Here is a 26,294-nt window from a genome sequence, read left to right as displayed (position 1 = left end):
AGGGGCGTGGCGGTGTGCCGTAGTCGGGAGAGCGTGAGCTTGGGTCTGAGCCGTGAAATCCGTCAGCGTAGCGTCAATGCCAAAACGTGAGGACAAGCCGTGGTCGAGAGAGAGCGAGCGTGGGTCTGAGCCGTGAAATCCGTCAGCGTAGCGTCGATGCCGAGACGTGAGACTAAGCCGTAGTCGAGAAACGAAAGTGAAAGTCCGAAGCCGTTAAATCCAAGAGCAGTACAAAATCAGAATCGTGAGACAAAAGGCGAAATCGAAAAGACAGGCGAGGTTGGCAACGTGAAACTACATAAACAAAAACGCAAGAAAACTGCGGCGAAACAACACACAATAATCCAGCGGCGAGGCAGCGCGCTGCGCTTCCTTATAAGCTGGGTGAAATCAGCGCCAGATGGGAAACCGGTGTGTCGGTCCGGAAGGGGCGATGACAGCGTGGGAAAGCATGACCACGTGATGAGAGCCTGACAGCGTGGGAAAGGAAATGTCAAATAAATGACACGGTCTTTGATCAGCGCGGAGCGCTGAGAGCGTGACATAACATGGATGAGCACCCTGTGAAGTATACAGGCTAATTGGAATGCAACTCATGTTTGTGCGAGAAAGTTTACTTACACAGTAGGCCCCTGTCCTCTTCTCTCTTGTCTTACTTTAATCACAATCTTTTTCAAAGGTAAAGTGCAGGTTGATTTGTTTTATTTTTACCTTATATTTTGTATTAATTATTTTTATATGAATATTTTGGGATTTTGGAATTAATTATCTGAGTTTCCAGTATTTCTAATGGGGAGATTTACTTTGATATATGAGTGCTTTGATATACAAGTATGCTTCAGAAACGAATTATACTCGCAATCTGAGGTTTAACTGTATATGGATTGCTATGAGAATGAGGAAACTTGTCAACTGTTAGTGAATAGTTTGAAATGTTTGCCTGTAAAAAAGCCAACTGATACTGTATCAAGACCCAAAGCCAACAAATGAATCCAAAAATGATTAATGCTTTTTAAAGAGGCCATCTATAGTTTTCTTTCTTTTGTTTTTATAAGCACAAAATGCAGTAAGACAGTTTAGTTTAACCTTGCTCTATGATAGTTAAGAGATTAATTTAATAGCTTCTTGTTCAATTGTGGGTCTTTTCTTCAGATTAGCCAATTAATTAATTTATCTCTACTTAGTTTTTTTTATGTCCAGCAGGACATTTTGTTTACATTCTGCAATGACTGATAACACAGATTCAACATGGCATTGTTTCAACAACCATATGCAACATCACAACATTTATTTATGTCCAGAGTTGTATAAATTTATGACTTTTTGGAGAAGCTCCTGCTTGCACTATTAAACACAGGTTAAACATTCACGATTCAAAGAACTTTAATAATCCCAGAGGGAAAGTGCTTACGTTAACATAATGTTAAAGTGATTTCTGATCACGGTCAATCTTTTTTTTCCAGGTACTGTATATTAAGAAAAAATTGTTTTTAACAAAATTCAAGTCATTTTAGGTCTAAATAAACTTTATTCCCCTCTCCCCACCCCCAAAAAAAGGAAGGTATAGAAACAGTATAAAAACATTTGTGCTCTAGCAGAACACAATACAGTGCCATCTCAGAACTTATAATCATTCAGCACTTTAAGTTTGCTACAGTGGTGACCAAAAGTATTAAGACAAGTAAAATTCAATATTCTGACAATGAGTTTTTCAAATTTTTTAAATAAGGACAGTCAATAATAAGGGTAATTTGTTATTTTATGCAATGAAATTGCTATACAACAATCAATATTTAGTATGAAGTCCTTTACACCTGATGGCTCCAGAGTTAAAAAGAACAGGACAGTGAGGGTTTAGCCAGATTTGTATAGGGGTGGATGCCCTGGCATTAAAAAGTAATTTGCCACATTGTACATCCACTAACTAAATCAAATAAATTCCAATTAGCAGAAATCTTTAGCCAGATTGGCTCAAACAAGTGACATCACCTGTTTTGTGCTCAGGAAGAATGACTTCATGTCATATGTTGCCTTAATATCTTTGGCCTCAACTGTAAGTGCTAGGCCTTATTTTTTTTTTCTTTTGAGAGATTTCTTTATAGTGCTTTATTCATTTAATAAATATATTAGTTATAATTAAATACATTTAAAATTGGCAAACACAAAGTAGGCAATGAAAGTAGGCAAATCAGACTCCATATCTGTCCCGGTTAGTATGATTGGAAGTGCGTGGCTAAAATGGTATTTTAATCAATGTTGTTAGTTCATTTAATTATTTCATTGCTCCAGTTCAACTTTATAATCAGTGTACACATTTATAATAAGCCATAATACAACTAACAGTGTAAAATGATTACATTTCCAGTGGACAGAAGTATGAAAGTCTTCAGTAGTGCATTTTCTGCTGCTGCCACTTTTCTTACTACAACCATGGTTTTTCTTTTAATAAATCTACTACATCTTTTAAACCTTAAAACCATGATGTCACACAGGCATCTGTAACTTACAACCTCATCTATATACAGTCTATGATCAGCACCATTCCTTTTTTTTGGTAGAAAAGTGAAATTTCTGTTTTGTTTAAACCTTCCTGGCTTCTTCTCGCGTACTTGCCTATTTGCTGTAACCCATTTGTGAATTGATGAGAGTATAGTAAACCCCCTGCTGGCTGAGGAGCTGTTTGTGTGTGCCCTCCTCCACCACCACGCCGTTCTGAAACACGGCGATGACGTCCGCGTTCTGGATGGTGGACAACCGGTGAGCCACTATGATGCACGTACGACCCTCACGTGCCTTATCCAAGGCCTCCTGTACGATCTGCACCAACAGAGAAAATCAGTTATTCTCATGCTTTTAAATATCTGCATAAGCACCAAGTTACTGCTGCTATGATTTTAAGTTTTCATATTTTCCATTCTCAAGAACCACGCTGTTAATAATTACACAATATTCACACACACGGGGCTTGATTTATCTTTCGAGACTATGCATTGACAAGCATTTGCAACGTCTAGGTAAATTAGTCATGCTGCTTTTTTTTCTATTAAGATATATTTTATTAAAATTTTATTTTTTATTATTTAATTTTACTAAATTTTAAAACTGTACTCTACAAATCTTTTCTCTTAAAGGAGTTATTGCACTGCCTTTCTTACACATGCAAACACTGAATTCTGATCACAATGTTTACTATTTTTAAGTTTACTAAAAATGGTCATTTTTTTTTTTTTTTTTCTAAATGTGTATTATTATGATTGTCCTGGACTCCTGATCAAAGCATCCTTATACTGAACAAAGTACTTCTACACACTTAATACACCTTGTCTTTGCTCTTCTACACCTGTTCTAGATCTCTAATCTAGATCTAGACTCTTCTAGACCTGTTCCTGATCTATAATCTCACTATTCCCATGTCACACAGACTGGTTCCCTTTGGAGTCTGCTTGCTGTAATGGTTTCCCCCTAATGACACCTCAGAGAGTTTTTCTCACACTGTCACCACTAGTTAGTTCATTATGGATCGAAATCCACACCTGGGTTTCAGTAAAGCTGCTCTGTGGCATTATTTATTGTTTTGTATCATACACCTAAAATTTGATTGATTAGATCGACTATAAAAAGTTAAGCATTACGGCTCAGTACCATTTCACTTTCTGTGTCAAGAGCCGATGTGGCTTCGTCCAGTAGCAGCAGTTTGGGGTTGCGCAGGATGGCTCTAGCAATGGCGATACGCTGCTTCTGTCCACCTGACAGCTGTGTGCCTTTATCACCTGCCTGGGTCTGATATTTCTGAAAGATAAAATATCAGATCAACACAAAACATGATACTCAATTATCATACTTATATCACGCATAATTTAAATGTGCCAAAACCTTCAATCAGTTTTCTTTGTATAAATGAATTCTTTTACTAAATGTAAAAATTACAGCATGAAATATTTTTAAATAATTAGTGCTGGCTATAATGAAAAAAAAAAATCATGTGTGTCATGTATACCTGAGGGAGCCCCTCTATAAAAGAGTGTATATTGGCCGCCTTGGCAGCTTGTTCGATCTCCTCCTGAGTGGCCTGCCTGCTGTTATCTCCATATGCGATGTTTTCGGCCAAGCTGCAATCAAATAGCACGGGCTCTTGGGATACAATACCTATCTGAGAGCGCAGCCAGTGGATGTTCAGCTGTTTGACGTTGCAATCATCTAGCATCTGCCAATAAAAACAAAGATAATATTATCAACATTACTAAAACATCAAACACACCACAGAGGGAAAAACAGCAAAAGAACTTTTGTGTTCTGTTTAGTGAAGAAAAACCGACACACTGCTCTTGCTAACCTGCAGGTGGCAGTCTTAAATGTACCCCTCCTGGATATGGATTTATTGGTTTATTGTGCAATTTGTCTAAATAAACAAAGGACTCTAAATGGTATTTTATGAGCTGAAGAGTACAGACAGCCCCTTATTGAAATCAGGAATTATGATCCATAGAGTCAGCACTCCATGTAGTTAGAATGACTGACAAGATGATCACTGTGCTAAAAATCATAGACCAATTAAATAATACCTGAGAAGTGATGGTTTAGTGCCTGTTATTTTAAAATAACAGATGAAGCAAAGAGGTCTGTGCACAGCAAAAGACAGGCTACAGAATAGTACACCTATTAGTAGTCCTTGTTTGTGTTTTTTACCTGACTAAATGTCCAATGTGTGTACATAGTGGTTAAGTTAAATACACTGATAGTGTTGGTATGCGTGTGTGCGTGCATCTGTGTGTGTGTGTGTCTCACCACTGTGCCTTCAAATGCATCATAAAATCTCTCCAACAGCTGAATAGTGGTGCTCTTGCCACATCCGCTGCTGCCCACCAGAGCGAGCGTTTGACCTTTCTTCACCCGGAGACGCAGGCCCTGCAGTACAGGCACGTCGGGTCGTGATGGGTACCTAAATTTCACATCCCGAAAGCGCACGTTGCCATCAAAGTGATCCTGTACAAATACGGCAGCATTAGTCTAAAGGTAGGCTTTCATATACTGTATGCTCATAAACCGAATTCTATTACACTGAAAATTAAACAAAAGAAAAGAGCACTGCACCGGCTTTTCTCCCTCCTCTGAGCAGTTGTCGATATCCGGCACTCGATTGATGAGCATCAGGGTGTGAGAAGCTGACATCTTAGCCTTGGCGTAGTTTGGAGTAAAGGAGTTGGCTTCTCCCATTGCCATGGCTCCATATATTATAGCTGAGATTACACTAAAAATAAACACAGATTAAGGTGAATGTATTTACTGGAATCACAAGGAATATTTAATTAGATACACACTACTTCAAACATTGTTGTTATAGCAAAAATCTCTGGGGTAAATAAAAAGTCTGGCATTAACAAGATGATGTAAAATTGTGTTTGATTTGAAAGTTTTCTGTAAAATAAGTTGAAGGAAAGAATTTTTTTGCTTGACAGATGTTGCTTATGTCGGTACTGTAGGCTGTGTTTTTGTACTATAGGCTGTACACTTTAAGCTACTGCTTTCAAACTGTCAAGTAGGGCTGGGCGATATGGCTGAAAACTGTATCACGATATCAGTGTTTCATATCGGTCTATATCGATAATTATTGATATTTTTATGACCCATTTAAAATAAGGACCAGGAGAAAAATATATTACATTTAAACATTTTTATTTTAAACTTAACCTTCCTCTGATCATAGTCCCCTCAGTTAGTAAGACAGAAATGTCAATAACCATGAAAAACTCAAATAATTAAAATGTAAACATAAGTCTAAAGTCACAATGAACACTTAACAATTATCTCTTAACATTTACAGTGCAAAATGAACGAAAATGTAAAAAGTGCTTAATAAAGTGTAATAAAATAAGTGCATTTTCTGCTTTTGAAGAGGAATCCAGCAGACCAGCATGAGACAACGACATGGCGCAACCAAACGTGATAATGTTACATGATTGACGTTAGTGTATCACTCCCTACGTTGCTGGGTTACCAGAGAGCGCGTGCCTTTGTTAATGCAACTGTCACGGGCAACCGGAAGCTGACCAGAATACTAGCAGTTAGCCCTTGTAGCGTGACGGTAAATCCAAACGCGGAAATAGCACGAACAGGCAGGATAACCACGCGAGTCATTGTAAGAACTCTCTCACGCCGAAAGCAAGAGTTTACACAATTATACCCGCTGTTGCAGGAGAGAAGTTGATTTTACGGCAGCTGTTTACGGGAGTGTAGTCCAGTGCAGGCAATGCTTTGTGGGTAATGCAGTCAAATGTGCGTGAAAGCGGAAATATGAGATGAGCTGAAATATAGAGCCTGAACCTGTTTTCTTTTAGTAGTTTTTGGTTTGATTTAAGTACGGATTCCAAACGGAAGTTTGTAATATCGCCTGACAATGCAGTAAATAAAAGAAAGGACATGCATCGACTCGTTTGTCTTTCCCATCAGCGCCATCTTGTCTCCTTTTATACTTCCTGAATCTCATGACAGCAACCAAACTAGCTTCGCGACCTCTGTTTTCTTCCGACAAAGAATAAAAATTATCATTATTATAATATTAACGTTTTATCAAACACATTTTTTATTGATATCGATCACATGTCTATCGCGATACATATCGCTATCGTTTTATCGCCCAGCCCTACTGTCAAGTGTTTTATACTGCATGTCCGAACATAATTCGCTTTCCCACATTGCCACTCCTCAAACATTGTAAGATTAGAGAACATACAGTCTCTGTATATACTGTAAACTCATCAAATATAACACGTTTTGTAACACATAATTACATTTTAAGGTTTCTATTTTGTTTTATATTTTGGGTGACTGTTTTTCAGTCTACTAAAAATAAATAAATCAATAAAAAACACAATAAAAAAAGTATTGCAGACAATGACTTTTGCCTTAGTAGACATGCTTCTCAGTTTTTTTTTAATGATTAACTGCTACCCTGGGAACCAGCAACCTTTGTCCTCCACAATCTTTACTGTGTACTACCATCCATACAATAAACTTCTAGTATGTTTATTTGTACACATATGTGAATATGTGTGCCTGTATGTGCCTGGTAGTGTAAAACTAACTGTTACAGCAGCAATTAAAGGGTAGATGGGGCAAGAAGCACATTCCAGTATGGATGTGTAAATAGGTGCCCATAATTTTGGCCATTTTATCACATCTAATAGTTCTGACAATTGTAGTTCAACACCAGAGTAAAATCCTTATGCAATCACTACATTTATTCATTAAAAAAATCTATGTGGATTTTTTTTTTTTTTTTTTGGAGTTTTATGATATATAATCCTGGTTTAGTCCATTACAGATCCAAGTTGGATTACTACAAATTTGAGAAGTGTTCAAGAGATGTGAATACTTACTGTATGCAAGCCACTGTATCAGCTGATAAAACTTATCAGGTGAAATTAATATTATTTTACTGATAAAATTGTCTCAATAAATCTAAATCACTCACAGAAAAACCCCCTCAAACGTCATAAGTTTCTGCTCAATGAGCCATGAACCAAACTTGAAGCAGCCTGCATAGGCAAAGTAGATCATGGCTTGGGAGAAAGAGAATGTGAAACCAAAGATATGTGCTTTCTTTTTGGCATTCCTGAAAAAAAAAAAATAATAATCACACATTCACCAAAATCGTATTTTTTTTGTTTTTAGCTATAAAACTTTTTGATTAAGCATAAAAAGATGAACTGACTTGTACGGTACAATCAGATTCTGCTGAAAAAGGCTCTCAAATTTACTCTCTCTGGTCAGTGATACAACTGTGCGGATATTCTCTATGGCTTCTGTAGCAATCTGAGAAAAAGGAAAGATGGCGTGTCTTCGTAAAAAAAATGTGCAAAATGAAACAGTTCTGTATTGGTTTTATTCCAATTATCACAAAACCTAACATTGTTAAATATACTGTGGAAAACTATAATCAAAACTGCAAACTTACCAAAGGTGGGATTCTTTTAATAGCAAGAACATTAATAATATATTTTATTTGTTTACTTTTCTAGAACATTACAGTACCTTTCCAGCCTGCTCTAACTCCTTCTTGTCCTTTACTGCATGGCCTCCTAACAACTTCATCTGGATAGCCCCTGCTACAGCCATAACGGGCACGATGGAGAGGATGAGGAGGGTGAGCTGCCAGCCGTACACAAACGAGATGATGATCGCAGTACCAAGGTTGGCCACATTCTGAGCCAATGTAGCCAGTCTTAACCCTGTTGCCTGCCAAAGAACATTCACAATAGATCCATATCGGTTTTAGCACTTTTCTTATTTCCTTTAAAGCAAGGAGAAGAAGATATGCTCAATCGTGTATTGGTGTTGGTAAGCTCATGTTTTAATCAATCAGGTTAATAAACCTGCAGAAATGGCCCTAGTAAGTGAGTATTATCTCTGGAGTTGTTTTTCTTCATTTTCGTTTTTTTTTCCATATAAAATGTGCACTTCCTTCTTTCATTATTGAGAAGGATTAGCTGATATGGTAGCATATTAATGTAGGGATGAAAACTGAATATTAATGCTACAGTTACTCTGTTTTTTTACAGCTCTGCTTTCTAAACAGAAGAAATAGCAAGGAAAATGTATGGATTTAAATCTAAATAAAACTAAATATAGAAAGCACTAAACAGGTACAGTACACAGTCTTCAGTACCTCAACTTCAGAATTCTTGATCTGTAAGATTTGGATATAACAGTTTAAGCACGGTTGACATGTAGAGAACCTGCACTGAATGACTGATTGTTAATGACTCATACAACCTGCCTCAGAACTTTAATCTAGAAGACTGGATATAAATTATAAAGAAGGGATAAAAACTCACGCCCTGCACTTGAGCAGTGTCTGTGGCCAGTCTGGTGGTCAGTGCTCCGACACTATTTTTAGGATCATCATACCAACCTAAGTCCTAAAACAGACAACACAAAGATGAGTTCAATCCTTCTACCTACTCTGGATATGACCATGATTTGGGAGATATACTGTATATACTGAAACTATTGTTTTGACTCTCACCTGTCTCATCATGGATTTGAAAGCTCGGTACCTCAGTCTCATGGTCAGTATCTCACCAGCTTTACCAAAGCAGAAACCCTAAGAGAAAGAATTTGAATATATTTACAAGTGGACTGCAAAAAAAAAAATACAGACTACAGTAAAAATATAAAAAAAATTAGATTGTACAAATCATTTTTAACTTTTAAAGTGCAGCGGTCAGCCTTACCAACTGATTTTTATACTTAAATTTAAATATTTTATAAATGTATATGAAGATAAGAAAACTATTAATGCTTCCAGAACCACTTTTTCACAATTAGAGTTATGAAATACGTGCATGCTATCAAGCAGGAAAAAAAAAATCCATTAATCCATTAACCTGGTTATTCAATACATTCAGGTCATCAGCTGATTTCATTTTCATTTTATTGCTGAGCCTTGACTTGACCAACTGAAGCGAGCCCAAAATCACAGCTGTTCAGTCCCAGTCCTGTGAGTTTTCATCACACTGCGTGTGTGGAAACGCTCTTACTTTCACAATTAAACAGAGCTGTGGTCTTTCCGGTTACACCTTTTGAATTGGCAACCTTTATGCCCAGGCATTGTATTTAATATTTGCTACCTTTGACACACGTATTTATTGTCATAGTAGATAATTCTGGGTAAATCAATAATTCATCAATAGAAGAAAGGTCGATGTACTTTTTATTTCACATTGTTCTCTTGACTTACTCAGAGAAGTACATCTGTAAATGAATGACCTGAAGCTACGTCAGGAATTTTAGTGAATGTGATCAAGTAATAAAATTAAAGATAAACTCTTTACAATTAACTTTTGGTCAAAACAGGGATATGGTATGTTTTTTTTTTTTTTTTTTTAGGGTGGGATGCGCTTATACTCTCATACCTGTAAGAAAAGTGCGATGAAGGAAATCACCCCAATGACGGCAAACAGCAATGAGAAGAGATTCGCCTTTTCCCTTTTAACGTCTGGATTTGTCTCAGCAAACACCTTAAATCAAAACGGGAGAGATGATATGGAATCCACTTTGCTTTTTAGTCATCTTTTGTATTAATAACGATTCTCTTACAGCAACAATTTTGGAAAAGATGATAGCAAAAGCAGGCTGCAGGCCTCCATTAATGATCGCACAGAAAATCCCCACCACCATGTAGGGCCATTCTTTCTTGTTCAGACTCAGTACTTTGAAGAATGACACTTCTGGGACCTTTTCCTCCTACAGAGAGAGGGAAAAAAATGTGAAATGCTTTTATAATAATAGTATCAATATTTTCAACATCTAAAAAACACTTGTCCAGAAAACAATTATTCACAGAATGTGTTATTTGACAGCATATTCATTGAAAGTTGACTCAAAGGAAAAATTGTGGTAGGGAAAAGGTGCTCAAGCAACAGTTACAGTATGAGGCATGAGGCAGTGCATCACAAGAGACACCACGCACAGATGTTTTTGTTACAACTATTTCATTTCTAGTATCGAGGCACTCGTGATCCAACCTGAGACTACCTCAAAAGCATCTTACCTGGGCTAAGGTGGAAAAGAACTGGACCACTGCTAATTTTTTTGTGTCATTTAAGTTATGCTTTTACAGTAGGTCAGTCTTAAAATGTGCATTGCTGTGTGTGTCTTACCTGCACAGAATCTCTGTGTACATCCTCCTGGCCTTTCTCTGAGGAAGTGAAACTCTTGGATTTCTGCCTGTAGAGTGTGCGCTCTGTAATAGATGTGGCAGAGGGGCTCTTCTCATCCAGCCCTGCCTCCTCTGCACTTGACTCTGTGGCTTCTGTGCTTTGAAATGTCTGAAAGACGAAATTATTTTAGGTTTGGACATGATAATCCATGTAAAATATATACTTTAAAGTTAACTGTATATGAAACGAGTCACTCTTATAATCATTCTGTCTTAAACTGTCAGGGATCAGCTTACCTGCATAGAGACCAGTGTTTGGTACACTCCCTTTTTCTCCATCAGTTCATCGTGTGTGCCGAGCTCTACAATATTCCCGTTCTGGAATCCAGCGATTATGTCAGCATTGCGGATAGTGGACAAACGATGGGCCACTATGATGGTCGTTCTGCCAAGTCTCACCTACATCATACCCATGTACAAAGCTTTTCAATCCAAGTATACTTCACCTTGGTTATCACATATTAGTCATGTAGTAAATGCTAGTAAAATAAAGTATAACTTCTGATAAAATGGATAAATTAAGGGCAATTAAAACTTATTAAAATATTCAGAATGTATTCCGAATGAGTGCCTGCCTGTACATTTTGTACGGAATAACTTTTAGATCCCGATCCGCCTCACTGGTATTATTTAATATGTATACCTTATCCAGAGCTGCTTGTACAATCGCCTCACTTTCTGTGTCTAATGCTGAGGTTGCCTCATCCAACAGGAGGATCTTGGGATTGCGCACAAGAGCTCGGGCTATGGCAATTCTCTGTTTCTGTCCTCCACTCATCTGAGTGCCTCTGTCTCCAACCAGAGTCTCAAATTTCTGAAAAAGGTGCTTCATTAGTGTGCACATACAGTACATGAATAAAGCTTAATGTCATTTGTTCACTGGCAGACAATAAAAAACGAAGCCACTTGTTTTTTTTTTTTTAGCTTTCATAATTAGTTTATTATTAAACAGAATCTTTTCTTCTGCTCTTTTTTAACAAGTGAATATTCTCAGAAGGTCTTACATCAGGAAGTTTCATGATGAAATCATATGCGTTGGCCTCACGTGTAGCCTGCTCTATCTCCTCCTGCGTCACGTCCTCACGTCCATATCGAATATTCTCTGCAATTGTGGTGGCAAAAAGCACGGGCTCCTGACTCACAACGCCAATCATCTCTCTCAGATAGCGCACATTCAGAGTGCGAATGTCATGGCCATCTATACTCACCTGGAGAACGGGAGTGGGTATGGTTAAAAATGTGTCTACTTGTATTTTGACCACTGTCTTTTTTACAGTACATTTACACTATCTTTACTCTGTTCACACTTACTGCTCCTTCTTGGGGGTCATAGAAACGCTGAATCAGTTGGACTGTTGTACTTTTACCACAACCACTGCTACCTACAAGAGCGATAGTCTGTCCACTGCTGATCTTTAGATTCATCCCATTTAGAACCTATAAACACAACGAGAAATGAACGCTGTAAAAATTCTCTTTTAATATCACAGACTGCCAGTGTGTCTAAGCTAAAGCTTGTACATACTTTCACATCCTGCCGCGAGGGGTAGCTAAAGTGAATGTCTTTGAACTCAATGTTTCCTTTGACCATGTCGGGTTTGTAGCCTTCATCTGAGAAACTGTCAATGCTGGGTTTCTGTGGACAAAATACATGGAGTACTTGATTTCCCAAAATGAAAAGAAAAACAGACAAAAAATATTATTAATATAATTAATGAATAAATTTTATATAATATATTTTTATCCCCAGACCAAAAACATGTCTAATAGAAGATTGTTTGGACTGAGAGTTGTTCAGAACCCAGCAGGAGACCAGCTCTGGTCTTGAGTTCATGCTGCCACAGAAACAATGGCAGGAAGCTCGAGCCGCAAGTTTTTTTAATTTTATTTGGATAAACTCAGGTGTTTCTCACAATTTTTCTTTGTTCCTCAAAGCCCCTGTTTGCACTCCTGAATGTTTATTATAACTGAACAATTGGCCATGAAATAGAATGTGTGTAAATCTGTAAGGATGTTAGAGTGTGCACTAATCCCACACCCTGACCTCTTCTTTCCGTACTGGGAAGAAACAAGAGACAGGAAGTGAGAATTCCAGGCAAGATGTTCTCCAGTTCTCTATGCTATAATATTTTATATAGTAAGTGGTCTTCCAACTTCCCCTGTACTTGCTGTAAAAGCCTTCCTGTTTCTGTACTTTGGCCCTATCACAGATTAATCGTTAACTTCCAATATTAAAAATGCATTAGTTTATGCTCTTTGGCCCAAACTAAAAAATTTTAAATAAAAATAAAAATTAGATATTAATGACATGCTACTGCTTTAGGGCTGAAATAAAAACCTAAATGAAAGAAGACAAATTAACTATAAATAAAATATCCCAACTTTGTGCACAACCCTTAGAAGTTGCTCTGACTGTTCAAAATCGATTAAAATCTAATTGATTTTAATATATTACAGCTAGCTTTTTAGTGTAAAGGATATCTAGAAGTGGTTCTGAATTTGTGGTACTGTCACTTATGCAATGTCTTACTGTGTATCTTCATGAGAAAGCAGTAGGAGGTATTACTCACATGATCAATGATGTTAAAAACCTTGTGAGCAGCCCCTCGTGCACTAGAGAATGCCTGAATGTTAGGAGAGGTCTGGCCAAGGCCAAATGCTCCAATGACAACAGCAAAAAAAACCTAAATGGGGAACAGAAAATGTGGCTTTTTCTGCTTCTTGACATGGTTATAGCTGAATTAACAATTTCGCATACTGTAATACTCTACACTTTATGTATGCCGTCTGTACGCCAATTTACTTCTGTTAAAAAAAAAAGTATCATTTTGTCATAAGGACGAACACTGTCTAAATATCCTTTCTTGATTCATGGATGTAACATTTAGGTGACCCACTAAATATATATAACTTATACTCACTGTAAGAAGAGTTCCAATGTCGTACTCTCCAGCAAAAATCAATGTGCTACCATACCAGAAGGACAGAGCGTAGGACATGTAGATCATAAAGTATGTGAAACCCACAGCGATGTTTACTGTAATGGCTTTTCTTATGCCAACGTTCTTGGCGTCTTCCAGGTTTTTCTCATACCTGTTAGGAAGTCAGAATTGGTCAAATAACTGGTAACACAAAGATGATTAGGAAGCTTCTATAGCATTTATAGATGGAATCAAGCAACATACAGTACTTTCCCCATGTATCTTTACAACATACCTATTAAAGAGTTCAACATCTATGTACATTAAATTGGATCTACTGTATATGACAGACTCGTTATATGCTTTCACACATGAACCTATGAATTTCAAAAAATTTACTTTTTTGCAAATCTTCCTATATGGAACATTCTGATTACACTGGTACCTCGGAATACCCATTCTGGAGGAGAGTGTGAAACATTTTCCCATAGAAAATAATTTAAATGCAGACAATCTGTTGCAGTCACCCAAAAATATTACTAGTATTAACAATTTTTAACACTATAATCACATTTTTGCATATAAAAACTATTAAAACATTAAGGCATTAAACCTCACTTATTGTAACTGCACCAACTGCTTTAAAAACAAAACTAAAAGTGGCTCCCTTTTCTTATTGCTGTCATCCTTGCTAACATTATTGGGACCCATGGTGCTATGTCTTCACTAAATCTTGCACAAAATAGAAAAAAAAAAAGAATGGCTCCCGGACATACAGTACGTGCAACTTAAAGATTGACAATCCCTATCTTCAAAGCAAAGCCACGGCGCCCTTTTATTCAAAAGCGTTAGCCATGGATTTTTTTCCTCGGTTATGCAAGTACAGTCAGGATGAAATTAATTTTTCGTTTTAATGTTGTTGTTGAAATAAATTTTCAACAACAACAGCTATGCTGTTAACACTTTGTTGCATTTATATTGCTTTAATATTTTGTGAGACACACCTGTTTGTAGATATACTTGTATGTAAGCACAACTAGTATGGAAAGCCATACATTAGGCATCTATGAAATTAATTTTTAGGCAACAGACAGATGAACCTAACACTAAAGTTTGTGCACAAACATTAAACAAACAAACCTTTTTAATTCCTTCCTTTGCCCTCCAAAGGCAAAGACAGTTCTGACGGCAGAAAGCACCTCTTCAGCTACAGCTCCGGCTTTCGCATATGCGGTCTGCTCCCTCGAGGTGAATGATGTCATTACCTAAACAGGAAACAGACAAACCTAAACCTTAGTATGTTAGCTCTTAACTGACTGATAAATATTTTTGGTGGTTAGAAAAATGTATGAAGACCCTCACTACAGTTTACATTTGATGTGTTCTTCCTGATTTTTACCTCCCCATACTTACACATACAACAGTAAATGATACTCTTGTTGTCTCCTCTCTTGTTTCTGGTTACATTCTCTCACCTTGGTAATGATAGCAGCTGAGATTCCTAGCAGGGGACTTATGGAGATGATGACAAGGGTGAGCTTCCAGCCATGGATAAAGCCAATGATGAAGCCCGCTAAAAAGGTGGATAAGGACTGAATTAATGTGCCCAGCTTGTCTGCAATGCCCTCGTTTATCTTAAAGATGTCACTGAAGAGAGAAGAGAGTGTAATATATATACTTGTAAAACAAATCTGTTTAAATTAAAATTGTATATATTTTTAAGTATTTAGACCTTTACATGATTCTAACTAATTACCTGGCAACGTAATCCACTTTGTGCTTTCAGAATCATGTGAAAGTATAAATTCTTAAAAATATACTGTATATCCTTAATTAAGATCTTTGCACTGATTCTGAATTGTTCTAACATTCCCATTTTCACTCCCACTTAAATATAGAACAGATTTATAGAAAAGATTTAAATATTGATGCAAAATGTTATGTTTTTTCTCTCTTACTCTGCAAGTCGTGTATTGAGCTGTCCTGTCTCGTTAACATCAAACCAACCGATGTCCTGTTTAAGGATGGAGTGAAAGAACATCTTTCTGATCCTCTTCACTTGTCGCCCTGCAGCCAGGGTCCAGAAGGCCACTTGCATGTAGGCTGCAAAAAGGACTATACCTCCCATGATGCTGTAGTAAATGGCATGCCTGAGCAAGAGAAATTAAATAAAATAAAAAATCTAAATATGGATAATAAAAGACCCAGATTCAGGATCTTGAAAACTGCAATATGATTGGCTATCCACATTTCTATATACTGTATACACACACAACACTTAGCCATAACATTAACGAGACCACCAGGTGAATTCAATAACATTGATTGTCAATTAAATACCAGTAAAGTGGTTACAGGATCATGCATACCCTAGGCTCTTTTATGCCTGTGGGATCAAAGGCTAGCCTGTCTGGTTCAGTCAAATACAAAATTCAATGCAGCACAAACCATCAAACACAGCCAACAACATCCACAATAGAAGGGCACCAAATTCGATTATAAAACACTCTCATCTTCTATACCACCTTATCCTGTATTCAGGGTCCTGGGGGGCCTATCCCAGGAGACTTAGGGCACAAGGCGGGGTACACCTGGACAGGGTGCCAATCCATCGCAGGGCACACACACATACACACACTTACACTCATTTACACACTACGGGCAATTTGGGAACATCAATTAACGTTACCTACATGTCTTTGGAATGTGGGAGGAAACCGGAGTACCCGGAGGAAACCCGAGTACCCAGAGGAAACCCACCAAGCATGGGAAGAACATGCAAACTCCATGCACACAGAGACAGGAATCAAACCCGGACCCTGAAGGTGCAAGGCGACAATGCTACACCACCGTGCCGCCTTCGATAGCAAAACAACAAATTTAAAAATCAAAATAACAAAACCAAAAACTAAATAACAAAAGCAGAAAGTAAATTAATTTACTTTGATATACAAGCCCACTTCCGGAACGAATTATGCTAGCAATCAAAGGTTTGACTGTACTACATCAGAAAACCCCACAACTAATCCTACAAACCAGAAAAGGTAGGTATATTTTGTGAATGAAAGTCTTACCGCTAATTGAATATAGCATTTGCCACACATAATCAGCAGTAAGAATTTAATTTGCAAACTACACCCACCATTTTCGGTTTGTTGATTCTTACCCATGATTGGACAAGACACCAGCAACAACAAGTATTCAAATGCCATGAGGCTGCTGTACTTCTTGTATATCTTGAGTTACAGATGTCTCGTCCAATCAGTGATCAGAATTTCATTCATAAACTATACCTACATTTTCTGGTTTGTGTGAATCGTTGTTGTGTTTTCCGATCAATTATTTTGTTTCTGGATTTGTAGTTGTATTTTCTTTTTCTTGTTGGTTTTGTTTTTTCGTTTTCGGTTTTGTTTTTTCGTTTTGCTACTGTCCAATCCAATCAAGGTTCCATGATGGGTGACACATACCTTCCTAAATAACTAGTGAACTCAGGGAATGTCATTAGTAATTATTTGCTAAGCTAATTACTTGCAAATGCCATTCCCTGACTTAACTAGCTTTATCAATTATCTTAACCTATGTTTTCTTCGGAGCTATGAAGATCAAGTATTTTTAGAAAACAACATGATAACTCCAGAATTGATAAAAAGTTTATTGTAAATCTGAAGTAAATTACATCAACGTACACAGTAGTTAACACTAAACATTTCATGCATAAACAGCTTGCGTAACGATGCACAAAGAGAAATCTGTTACTGTACCTCGTCATCTGTTCTCCAAGTGTTTTGTTAGAAAATTGCCAGGTGAAGTCTAGGATCAAAATTTAAGATAAAAGTGATAATTGCTTATGACAAGAACACATAAATCATTAAAGTAAATGCTTGTATATAAATTGCCTTTACTTACTTTCCGGTAAAGTCATGTTTGGAGGCAGACTATCTAAAATACTGCTGTCCACAAAGCTGTTCGTCATTTCACCAAATACAATCACCATAGCAGGAAGCACTGCCCCATTGCCCATGGCCATGATGGTTCCCACCACCATCAGAAGAATGTCCATACTATCAGCAAAGCGAAACTAATAAACAGCATAAGTTAGAAAACATACTTGGTCAAATACAAAGCAAATTTTTGACCTAAAAAGTGCTGTTTTGGCTTCATTAGTTGACTCTGACTGAGTCTTAGTGTTTAATCTTGACTTGTGTTTTTTATAAAGCAGGCTGTGATCTGTGACTATTCTTGATAAATTTATAGTAGATATCCAATTCTCAGTTCAATCAGTCAATAAAAATAAATAAAAAAACAGTAACACCTTTCCCATGGCTCACGTCTGTAAATTAAATGTCATGATTATAATATTAATGATTATCATCATGTTAGAAGATTTCCACTCACTATTTCCAACGGTCCCACCATTGGTTCCACAGCAGGTTTTTCTTTTTTCCTTTTTCCCCCACTGTAGGAAAAACTGAACATCACACTCAAATACTCCAAAAGTTCCATTAGAATGGGAAAAATGACATTACCCTGCCAATGTTATGGCTTTCTATATACACACCATCAATACACTTTTCTGAGATATTTGTACTGTTTACGTTACATTTTAAAAGATTTATTCCTCTATTTTTATTATTAGTTTTTTTTATTTTTATATATTTTTTTATTTTACAAATGCAACCCCTACAATACACATCACCACACATCAAGTATCACAGTGATGTTTAAGTATTGTGGCTTTTTTACTAATACCACAAGTAATTCTTAATTTTTTTTCCCTACAAACAACAGATGCTTTGTCCCCAAGGCAAAGGACAGATTCTTTATTATACTAAAACCTGCACCAGAACCTACATAGGAACTTGTAAGGTGAACATTGTACATAATCTCAACCGTATAATAAACCAATAAAGTTAGTTGTTATTTAACATAAATAAGCAATCATCATAACATCATGCTCCAGCTTTCTGTAAGGATAAGGGGTTATGTAACATTCATAGAAGGACTCTCCAGTGCCAAGGCTTTGTAAAGGAGGAAACACAGAGAGAGGTGTTTTGCACTTTCCGGTTTGTACACAACCTGCTGCTTACTACCTTAGAGAGAGAGAAAGAGAGAGAGAGAGAGAGATGCTTGTGAGGAAGTGACTGTTTGTAACTGCTATGATTACATAAAGCACTAACTTGTTTTACAGATGCTCCATAACTATTCAGTTTTCTTTTCTCAGCAACATTATAGTTATTAATATACAGACCTCAAAGGCGTCAGGAAGGGCATCCGGTGTAAAACCCTTGCTGAAGCAGCCGAAGGACCAACAACAACAAATACTCAAACTAGCACACGTTTCTATTTAAGTACACCTTTAACAATATGCGGTTTTGTATAAAGGGTAACTGGTAAATATTTCTCACTGGGCATGCACACCAGACTTCAGTAGCCTTCAAGACTATTTAGACAGTCTTTGGGTCATCTTCAGAAAAATTTGATATTACAAATTACTCTGTAAAGATTCCCTAAAGACAATTTTAGTAAAAGGGATTTTGTAAATTAGTGCTGAAGATTTTGGGTGTTCAAATTTTCAGGGCTTTGAAGGCTCTCTCCAATAGGTCTCTGATACCAGTCCTGTTCTGTCACAAAACACCAAAATGATAAAAAAAAAAAAACGTCTATATCAACTTGTTAATAACAAATTATGTAATGCAAACTTTTAGATTTTTATTTTATTATTCCTGTGCTTTTTGTTTCTGTGATTCTGATTAACTAAACTTTAAATTTCTTAAACATTTAACATTATAAATCATTTCAAAATCAGATCTTGGCTGTAGTAAAGCACTAGATGTCTGGATAAATTAATGAGAAAATAAATGTTTTTAATATAAGTAATACAAGGAAAAAAATCTGCTGACTCATTTGCTAGCGTTTACACTATCTAGGGTGGATCGAAATTTTTATTGTACAGGGGGTGCAAACTTTTGCTCTCAACTGTATGAGAGTTAAGTATAAGCTGTTACATAACACTTTAAAAGTACCGTACCAACCGTACCTTATGTCTCCATTTGGACTCCCTTGACTGTCCTCCGCCTTCAGGTCGTACTTTTTGCCCATAGTGTCTGTTTTCTCTGAAGCCGCTTGTTGTTCCGTAGTGTTAATGGTGTTAACTTGAGCTCTGTTGTTTCCTGAGGCCACACCGGAGACAAATTATTAAATTATTTAATAACAAAATATTCAATGTCATCATCATCAATACAGGAAGAGTCTACACAGCACTAACAAACGCGACACAAAACGGTCCTAGGAAAACAAGCGACGATAATTTACACAAATTAGCTTTTAAGCTTGCTTTCACAGCGCCGTTAACCTGCAGTACGTTGAGCTCGTGCGCGGTCTTCAGGTCCGCAAGCGGAGCGCGAAAAGGTGGTGCGCGCTCACTGCGCGCGAGTGATTATATTGGTACCTGCCATTACGTCATGTACAACAGGAAGCACGAGACTGGTGAATATTTAAGTTTCTTATATAATATGTAAATAGATGTCATTTAAACGAGAGAATATCAAAATCAAAAGTAGAGAAAAACCTCTAAACGACATGTTTTTTTGGGATGAGTTTACCTAGAGTTGTTTTTGTCAGGCAGAATAAATAAATGTGGAGTTTAAAATTTAATTAAGCTGCTTTCTTCCAGTAGTTTATTGAAGGCAGATCATTCCTGAACCTTAGGACAAAGGAAGAATACAAATTTATAAGCATACACAAGGTTTATTAGCATTATTATCTTCAGAAAAAGAGCAAAACAAAACTTTCAAAGCCCACTCCAAATTCCTACTTTTGCTAGACAAGAATGTAAACCAATGTCCTAATGTGGTGTGTGACTGATAGTGTGTCTAATATTAGACGTAAACATTTAGATTTTTGTCTGTATGTATGTCAAATATGAACAAGAAAAGAAAATTTTTACTTTTGAAAACAGCTAATGTAAATGTATAATAGTTATAAATCATAAAGAAGGTGGTGTTACCGTTATCTGAGCCATTACTCCTTTGTATTTCTCACACACAAAAATGACACATAAGGCTATAGCCCAAAAGTCTGAAAATATATCGCCATTTCCGTTATATCCAATGAAATATAAAATTCATATTACATTCAAATGTAACCTTTTTCTTTTAATTTGATATCCAGGGTGACTTTAAATCTACCAATAAAAAAATCCAGGTAGAATCAGATGTCAGTTTTTCTTTTCCTTTTTCTCTGGACTTGGCTTGAGGTTGGCTGCACTTTCATTCTTTAGAAAGTCAACATGTCTTAACTGTAGTAAAGCATTGACTGTCTTGATAAATAATGAGAATGCAAATATTTTAACTTAAGTAATAAAAATTATAAACCTAATGACTGGAACTTAAGTTAGTAGTCTATAAAAAAAATCAGCTCAAAACAATCACTGCACTAAAGAAGGAAATTATCTCTGCATTTACCAACATGATTTCTGATACATTAGGGAATGTTAAGGAAATGTTCATGTTAACATTAAGAAATGTGCAACGTTCGTGCAATCAGCATATACACAAGCGCTATGAAGTCAGAGGCCATCCATTTGAGCATTTGCTCTATTTTATACTGTTTTTAAATGACTTTTGGGCTACCCTGTATACAAGCTATGAAGCAAAATGTATAAACAAAATGTATGATATGATTAATTATATAAATATTACATGGTTTTTTTTGCGCATGCATAGTTCCTTTTATGGATATAAGTATCAAGGTCATTCTACTACTTGTTATATAAACATGATGAAACTTTGTTATATGAGGTATAATCATCATAACGCTGTAAAGCATGACTGGCAAAGGTGATCCTTCATATTTGTTAATTATTACCATGCCTGGACTGTATCTTTCTGTTTGAAATTCATTGTAATTTTTTTGTAAATAAAAGTAGTAAAGTAGGACAGCTGTACACTCTAAAAATGCTGGGTTGTTTTTGTAAACACATTGTTGGGTTATTTTGAGTACTTTAACACATTGTTGGGTTGCTTTGTGTTGGGTCAAATGAATTTTAGTGGGTTTTAAGAATGGAAACCAACGTCCTAATGAGGTGTGTGCCTGCTGGTGTGTCTGATATTTGGCGTAAACATTTAGATTTTTGTCTGTATGATTTCTGCCACTGCATTGCTGCCTTATGATTGGCTCTTGCATTATTGCATTGATGTGTAGTGATAAAAGTGTTCCCATTTATAGCAGATAATGAGTGAGTGTATAGTGTACTTTGTAGCAATTCGTTTGTTGATGTAGTAAAAGTAAAGTACACAGTGCTTCGGGAGACATATTGTATTACAAAAGACCAATATCTTTTGAAAAACCTCAGGTCTAGAACTTGCTTTTTTTTTGAAGAATTACATGACTACATACATTTATTGTATGTAGTCATGTAATTTATGATGATGATGATGATAATGATCATGATAAGGACACTGATGTGTGAAAGTTTCCCTGTTGTCAAATATGAACAAGAAAGGGAGAGATTTACTTTTAAAAACAACTAATGTAAAATAAAATAGTCATAAATCATAAAAGAATACATATGTTGTTACCGTTATCCAAGCCATATTACTCCTTTGTATTTCTCACACACAAAAATGACACATACTGTAAGGCTATAGCCCAAAAGTCTGGATATATAGCCATTTCCGTTATATCTAATGAAATATAAAAAAATATATTAGATTTAAATATAATCTTTTCTTTTAATTTGAGATCCAAGGTGACTTTAAAGCTACCAATAAAAGATCCAAGTAGAATCAGATGTAACCCATGTCAGTTTTTCCTTAACTTTTTTCTCTGCACTTGGCTTAAGGTTGGCTTTACTTTCATTCTTTAGAAAGTCAACATGTCTTGACTGTAGTAAAGCATTGAATGTCTTGATAACTAATGAGAATGCAAATATATATATTTTTTTGATCAAAGTCTTTTTTATTGAAAATATTAACAAGTTACATATACATACATACATTGTACACTATTTTTTTCCTAACTGTACCCCACCCTCCACCCCACAAAAAAAGAAAAAAAAAAAAAAGCCAGTCAGCAGAAAAAAGGGAAAAGAAAATTAAATAAATTGCACATCAAACAGAAATGGAAGAGAAGGAAAGTATTAGAAACAAAGACTAAAAAAGCAGTATTTTATTACAGATCTAATTGATTTGCATCTATATTTTCAAAATGGCTTATAAATGGTTGCCAGGTATCATAAAATTTCTGAGTGGTTTTCGTTATAGAATAGCGAATCTTTTCTAGATGAAGAAAATACAAGACCTCTTTAATCCAGTGAGTACCCACTGGTGGCGACGACTCCTTCCATCTAAACAGGATCAGTCTCCTAGCGAGAAAGGAGCTAAAGGCAATCATATTGGCCTTGGCGTCATTCAAGCGGACACCACTTGAGTCAACACCAAAAAGTGCAATAAATGGGGATGGTTTTAATAATATTTGGCATATTTTTGACAACTATCAAAAATAAAACTCCAAAAATTGTATAGCTTTGGGCATGTCCAGAACATATGTAGTAGCGTAGCTGGTTCCTGCTTACATCGGTCACATGTGGGATCAAAGTCCTCTCTAATCCTTGCCAGTTTTACCTTGGACCAGTGAAGCCGGTGAACAATTTTAAATTGAATGACTGTATGTTTGAGGCAAACTGATGATGAGTAAATTCTATGTATTATCTTTTGCCACAGTTTATCTGAAATTTGTTCTTTTACATCATTTTCCCATTTGCCTTTAAGTGTTTTTAATGTGGCTGAGTTACTTGTGTTTAATAACCTGTATACAGCACTAATCATCTGTTTGCCATCTGGTTTACAGCTATAAACAGAATCTAAAAGGGATGGAGAAGGAGACAAAGGGAAGGAGTCAGAGTTACAGGAAATGAAATTCCTCAGCTGTAGATATCTATAAAAATGTGTCCTGGGAATGTTAAACTTTTGTACAAGTTGTTCAAATGAGCCAAAGATATTGTCAATGTAAAGATCGTATAATGACACAATACCACACTTAAACCAAACCCCAAAAGCATTATCCGTGTAAGACGGAGCAAACATACAATGTCCATTTAATGGTGCTATCAAGGATAGATCAGTAAGCTTAAAATGACGCCGAAACTAATTCCAAATTTTAACTGAGTGTATAACTAGTGGGTTTGAGGTAAGAGAAGATGTGGGTTGTTTTTGTGGCAATTTAGCACATAATAATGATGAGAGAGATATTGATCCCATGGATGCTTCCTCTATAGCCACCCAGACGGGAGGGTTGACTGCATACTGCGCCCAGAATAACATTGCCCTTACATTAGCAGCAAAGTAATAATAAAGAAAGTTTGGAAGTGCCATTCCTCCCGATTCACGGGGCCTCTGTAGGATACTTTGTTTAATACGTGGTTGTTTTTTATTCCAAATAAAAGTAGAAATCTGACTACTTAAGTTATTGAAAAAAGATTTTGTTAAAAAGATTGGAAGACACTGAAATAGGTACAGGAATTTTGGAAACAGATTCATTTTAATTGTATTTATTCTTCCGCCCAAAGAGAGAGGTAGCAAGTCCCATCTTTCAAGGTCTAATTTTGTTTTGGAAAGTAGAACCTGATAATTCGCCTTGTACAGATCTGCATGTTTGTGTGTTACCCAAACTCCTAGATATTTGATTTTTCTGGGACTAATCTTAAAGGGGGTTGAATCAGGAAACTGTGCTATATTGTTTTTAATTGGCATCATTTCACTTTTTTGTAGATTAACCTTGTAGCCAGATATTTCACCAAAGTCTTTCAGTAAATCCACAAGTTTTGGTAGGCTATGAGGAGGATTGGATATGAAAAGCAGCATGTCGTCAGCATACAGGGAAACTTTGTGTTCCACCCCCCCACGAGAGATACCTTTCATATTGGCATTTTCCCTTAATGCGATAGCCAATGGTTCAATAGCCACAGCAAAGAGAAGAGGTGACAAAGGACACCCCTGTCTAGTACCACGCTGAAGCTCAAAGAAAGGGGATAAGTTGTTATTTGTCCGAACGGCAGCCAGTGGGGATGAGTATAGCACTTTTATACATGATATAAATTTAGGGCCGAAACCAAATTTACCAAGAGTGTAAAAAAGAAAATCCCAATTCACTCGATCAAATACTTTTTCCGCGTCTAGGGAAATAATTGTTTCCAAAGTGTCAGATAGAGATGGGTTATAGATAACATTGAACAGGCGCCTAATATTAAAAAAAGAATATCTGTTTTTTATAAAGCCTGTTTGATCAGGTGAAATAACACAATGCATAACTTTCTCCAGACGGCGGGCAAATATTTTAACTTAAGTTATAAAAATTATAAACCTGCTGACTGGAACTGAAGTTAGTAGTCTATAAAAATCAGCTCAAAACAATCATTGCATTAAATAATCAGATTTCAAACTAAATAATCAGATTTAAACCTTTATTTGGAACAAAAAAACACCAAGAATTGAAAGAAGTATACTGCAGAGACCTCGTGCAAAAGGAGGGATGGCACTTCCAAATTTCATGTATTATTACTGGGCAGCCAATACAAGAGCACTGATGTTCTGGTTGAATAATTACATTAATCCCCCTGTTTGGACAATTCTGGAGGAGGCTTCAGTTACTGTAGGCCCACTTCTCTAATAGCATTACTGTGTTCTAAAATACCATTTATTCAACCCATCTCTAGTTTCACCTCTAATCCAGTTGTTATATATTCAGTTAAAATCTGTAATCAATTCAGACTATCGTTTTCCCTTAAAGAGTTATCACAGGCTGCCCTAATTGCTAAAAATGACATGTTTGTTCCATCTATGATGAATGGTGCTTTTAAAGTTTGGGCTAGGAAGGGTTTGGTCTCACTGTCTAAACTTTATATTGATGGAAACTTTGCATCCTTCGAACAGTTGGTACAGAAATACAACATTCTCAAATCACATTTTATAGGTACTTGCAGCTCCGAAACTTTGTGGCATTAAATTCTAATAACTTCCCATCATGCCTTCCACTTTCTTTATTAGATTTAATATTTAAATGTAAATCAATCCAAAAACAAACTATACGCAGGATTTATGAATTACTCAATTTAACACCTTTAGGTTTACTCAGAAATAAATGGGAGACTTCAGGATTTAGATGAACCAATTTCAGAGGCAATCTGGCACAAAATAATACAGGGAATTTTCTCATCATCCATTTGCCTTAGACATGCTGTAATACAATTTAAGATTGTGCATCGTCTACATTACTCAAAAGTCAGACTTTCTAAGATTAAAACTGATATAGACACCACATGGACGGCACAGTGGTGTAGGGGTTAGCACTGTCTCCTCGCACCTCCAGGGTCTGTGTGCATGTTCTCCCCATGCTTGGTGGGTTTCCTCCGGGTACTCCGGTTTCCTTCCACAGTCCAAAGATGTGCAGGTTAGGTTAATTGGCGTTCCCAATTTCCCTGTATTATAAATAAGTGTGTGTGTGTGCCCTGCAATGGACTGGCACCCTGTCCAGGGTGTACCGGGCCGCGTGCCCTAAGCCTCTTGTTATAGGAGGTAGCTCCAGGTCGCTGCGACCCCGAATACAGGATAAAGCGGTATAGAAGATGAGTGAGTGAGTGAAACGCCACATGTGAC

At 36.5% G+C, this 26,294-nt stretch overlaps 1 protein-coding gene across 1 annotated transcript; it reads right to left on the bottom strand.

Annotated features, from left to right (window-relative positions):
- Positions 1–1,505: 1,505 nt before the first annotated feature.
- Positions 1,506–18,019, bottom strand: abcb4 (ATP-binding cassette, sub-family B (MDR/TAP), member 4). The gene is made up of 25 exons (XM_053487560.1): positions 17,548–18,019; positions 17,403–17,451; positions 15,600–15,791; positions 15,117–15,288; positions 14,782–14,906; positions 13,642–13,813; positions 13,291–13,404; positions 12,246–12,356; positions 12,032–12,157; positions 11,725–11,928; positions 11,364–11,534; positions 10,958–11,119; positions 10,662–10,829; positions 10,099–10,245; positions 9,915–10,019; positions 9,026–9,103; positions 8,835–8,918; positions 8,032–8,235; positions 7,712–7,812; positions 7,472–7,612; positions 5,092–5,248; positions 4,786–4,983; positions 3,998–4,204; positions 3,643–3,789; positions 1,506–2,817 (listed from the first exon to the last, which is right to left on the bottom strand). Exons 1-25 carry the CDS (start codon positions 17,699–17,701, stop codon positions 2,614–2,616), a joined length of 3,693 nt encoding a protein of 1,230 aa, XP_053343535.1. The 5' UTR covers positions 17,702–18,019; the 3' UTR covers positions 1,506–2,613.
- Positions 18,020–26,294: the final 8,275 nt, after the last annotated feature.

The sequence above is a fragment of the Clarias gariepinus genome, chromosome 26 (assembly GCF_024256425.1).
Source record: "Clarias gariepinus isolate MV-2021 ecotype Netherlands chromosome 26, CGAR_prim_01v2, whole genome shotgun sequence".
In the NCBI taxonomy this organism is placed as follows: Eukaryota; Metazoa; Chordata; class Actinopteri; order Siluriformes; family Clariidae; genus Clarias; species Clarias gariepinus.
Note: the sequence above shows the minus strand (reverse complement) of the source record. Positions and strands in the feature narration are given on the sequence as shown.

Bases quoted from the DNA above. Each gene is read 5' to 3' on its own strand.
- abcb4 (XM_053487560.1), bottom strand. From the start codon at position 17,701: ATGGACATTCTTCTGATGGTGGTGGGAACCATCATGGCCATGGGCAAT. The intron at 5,249-7,471 runs GTGAGTGATTTA...GTTTATTTTTAG, and splicing joins ACGTTTGAGGGGGTTTTTCT to TGTAATCTCAGCTATAATAT. The intron at 2,818-3,642 runs GTACTGAGCCGT...CTGTTGGTGCAG, and splicing joins TTGACACAGAAAGTGAAATG to ATCGTACAGGAGGCCTTGGA.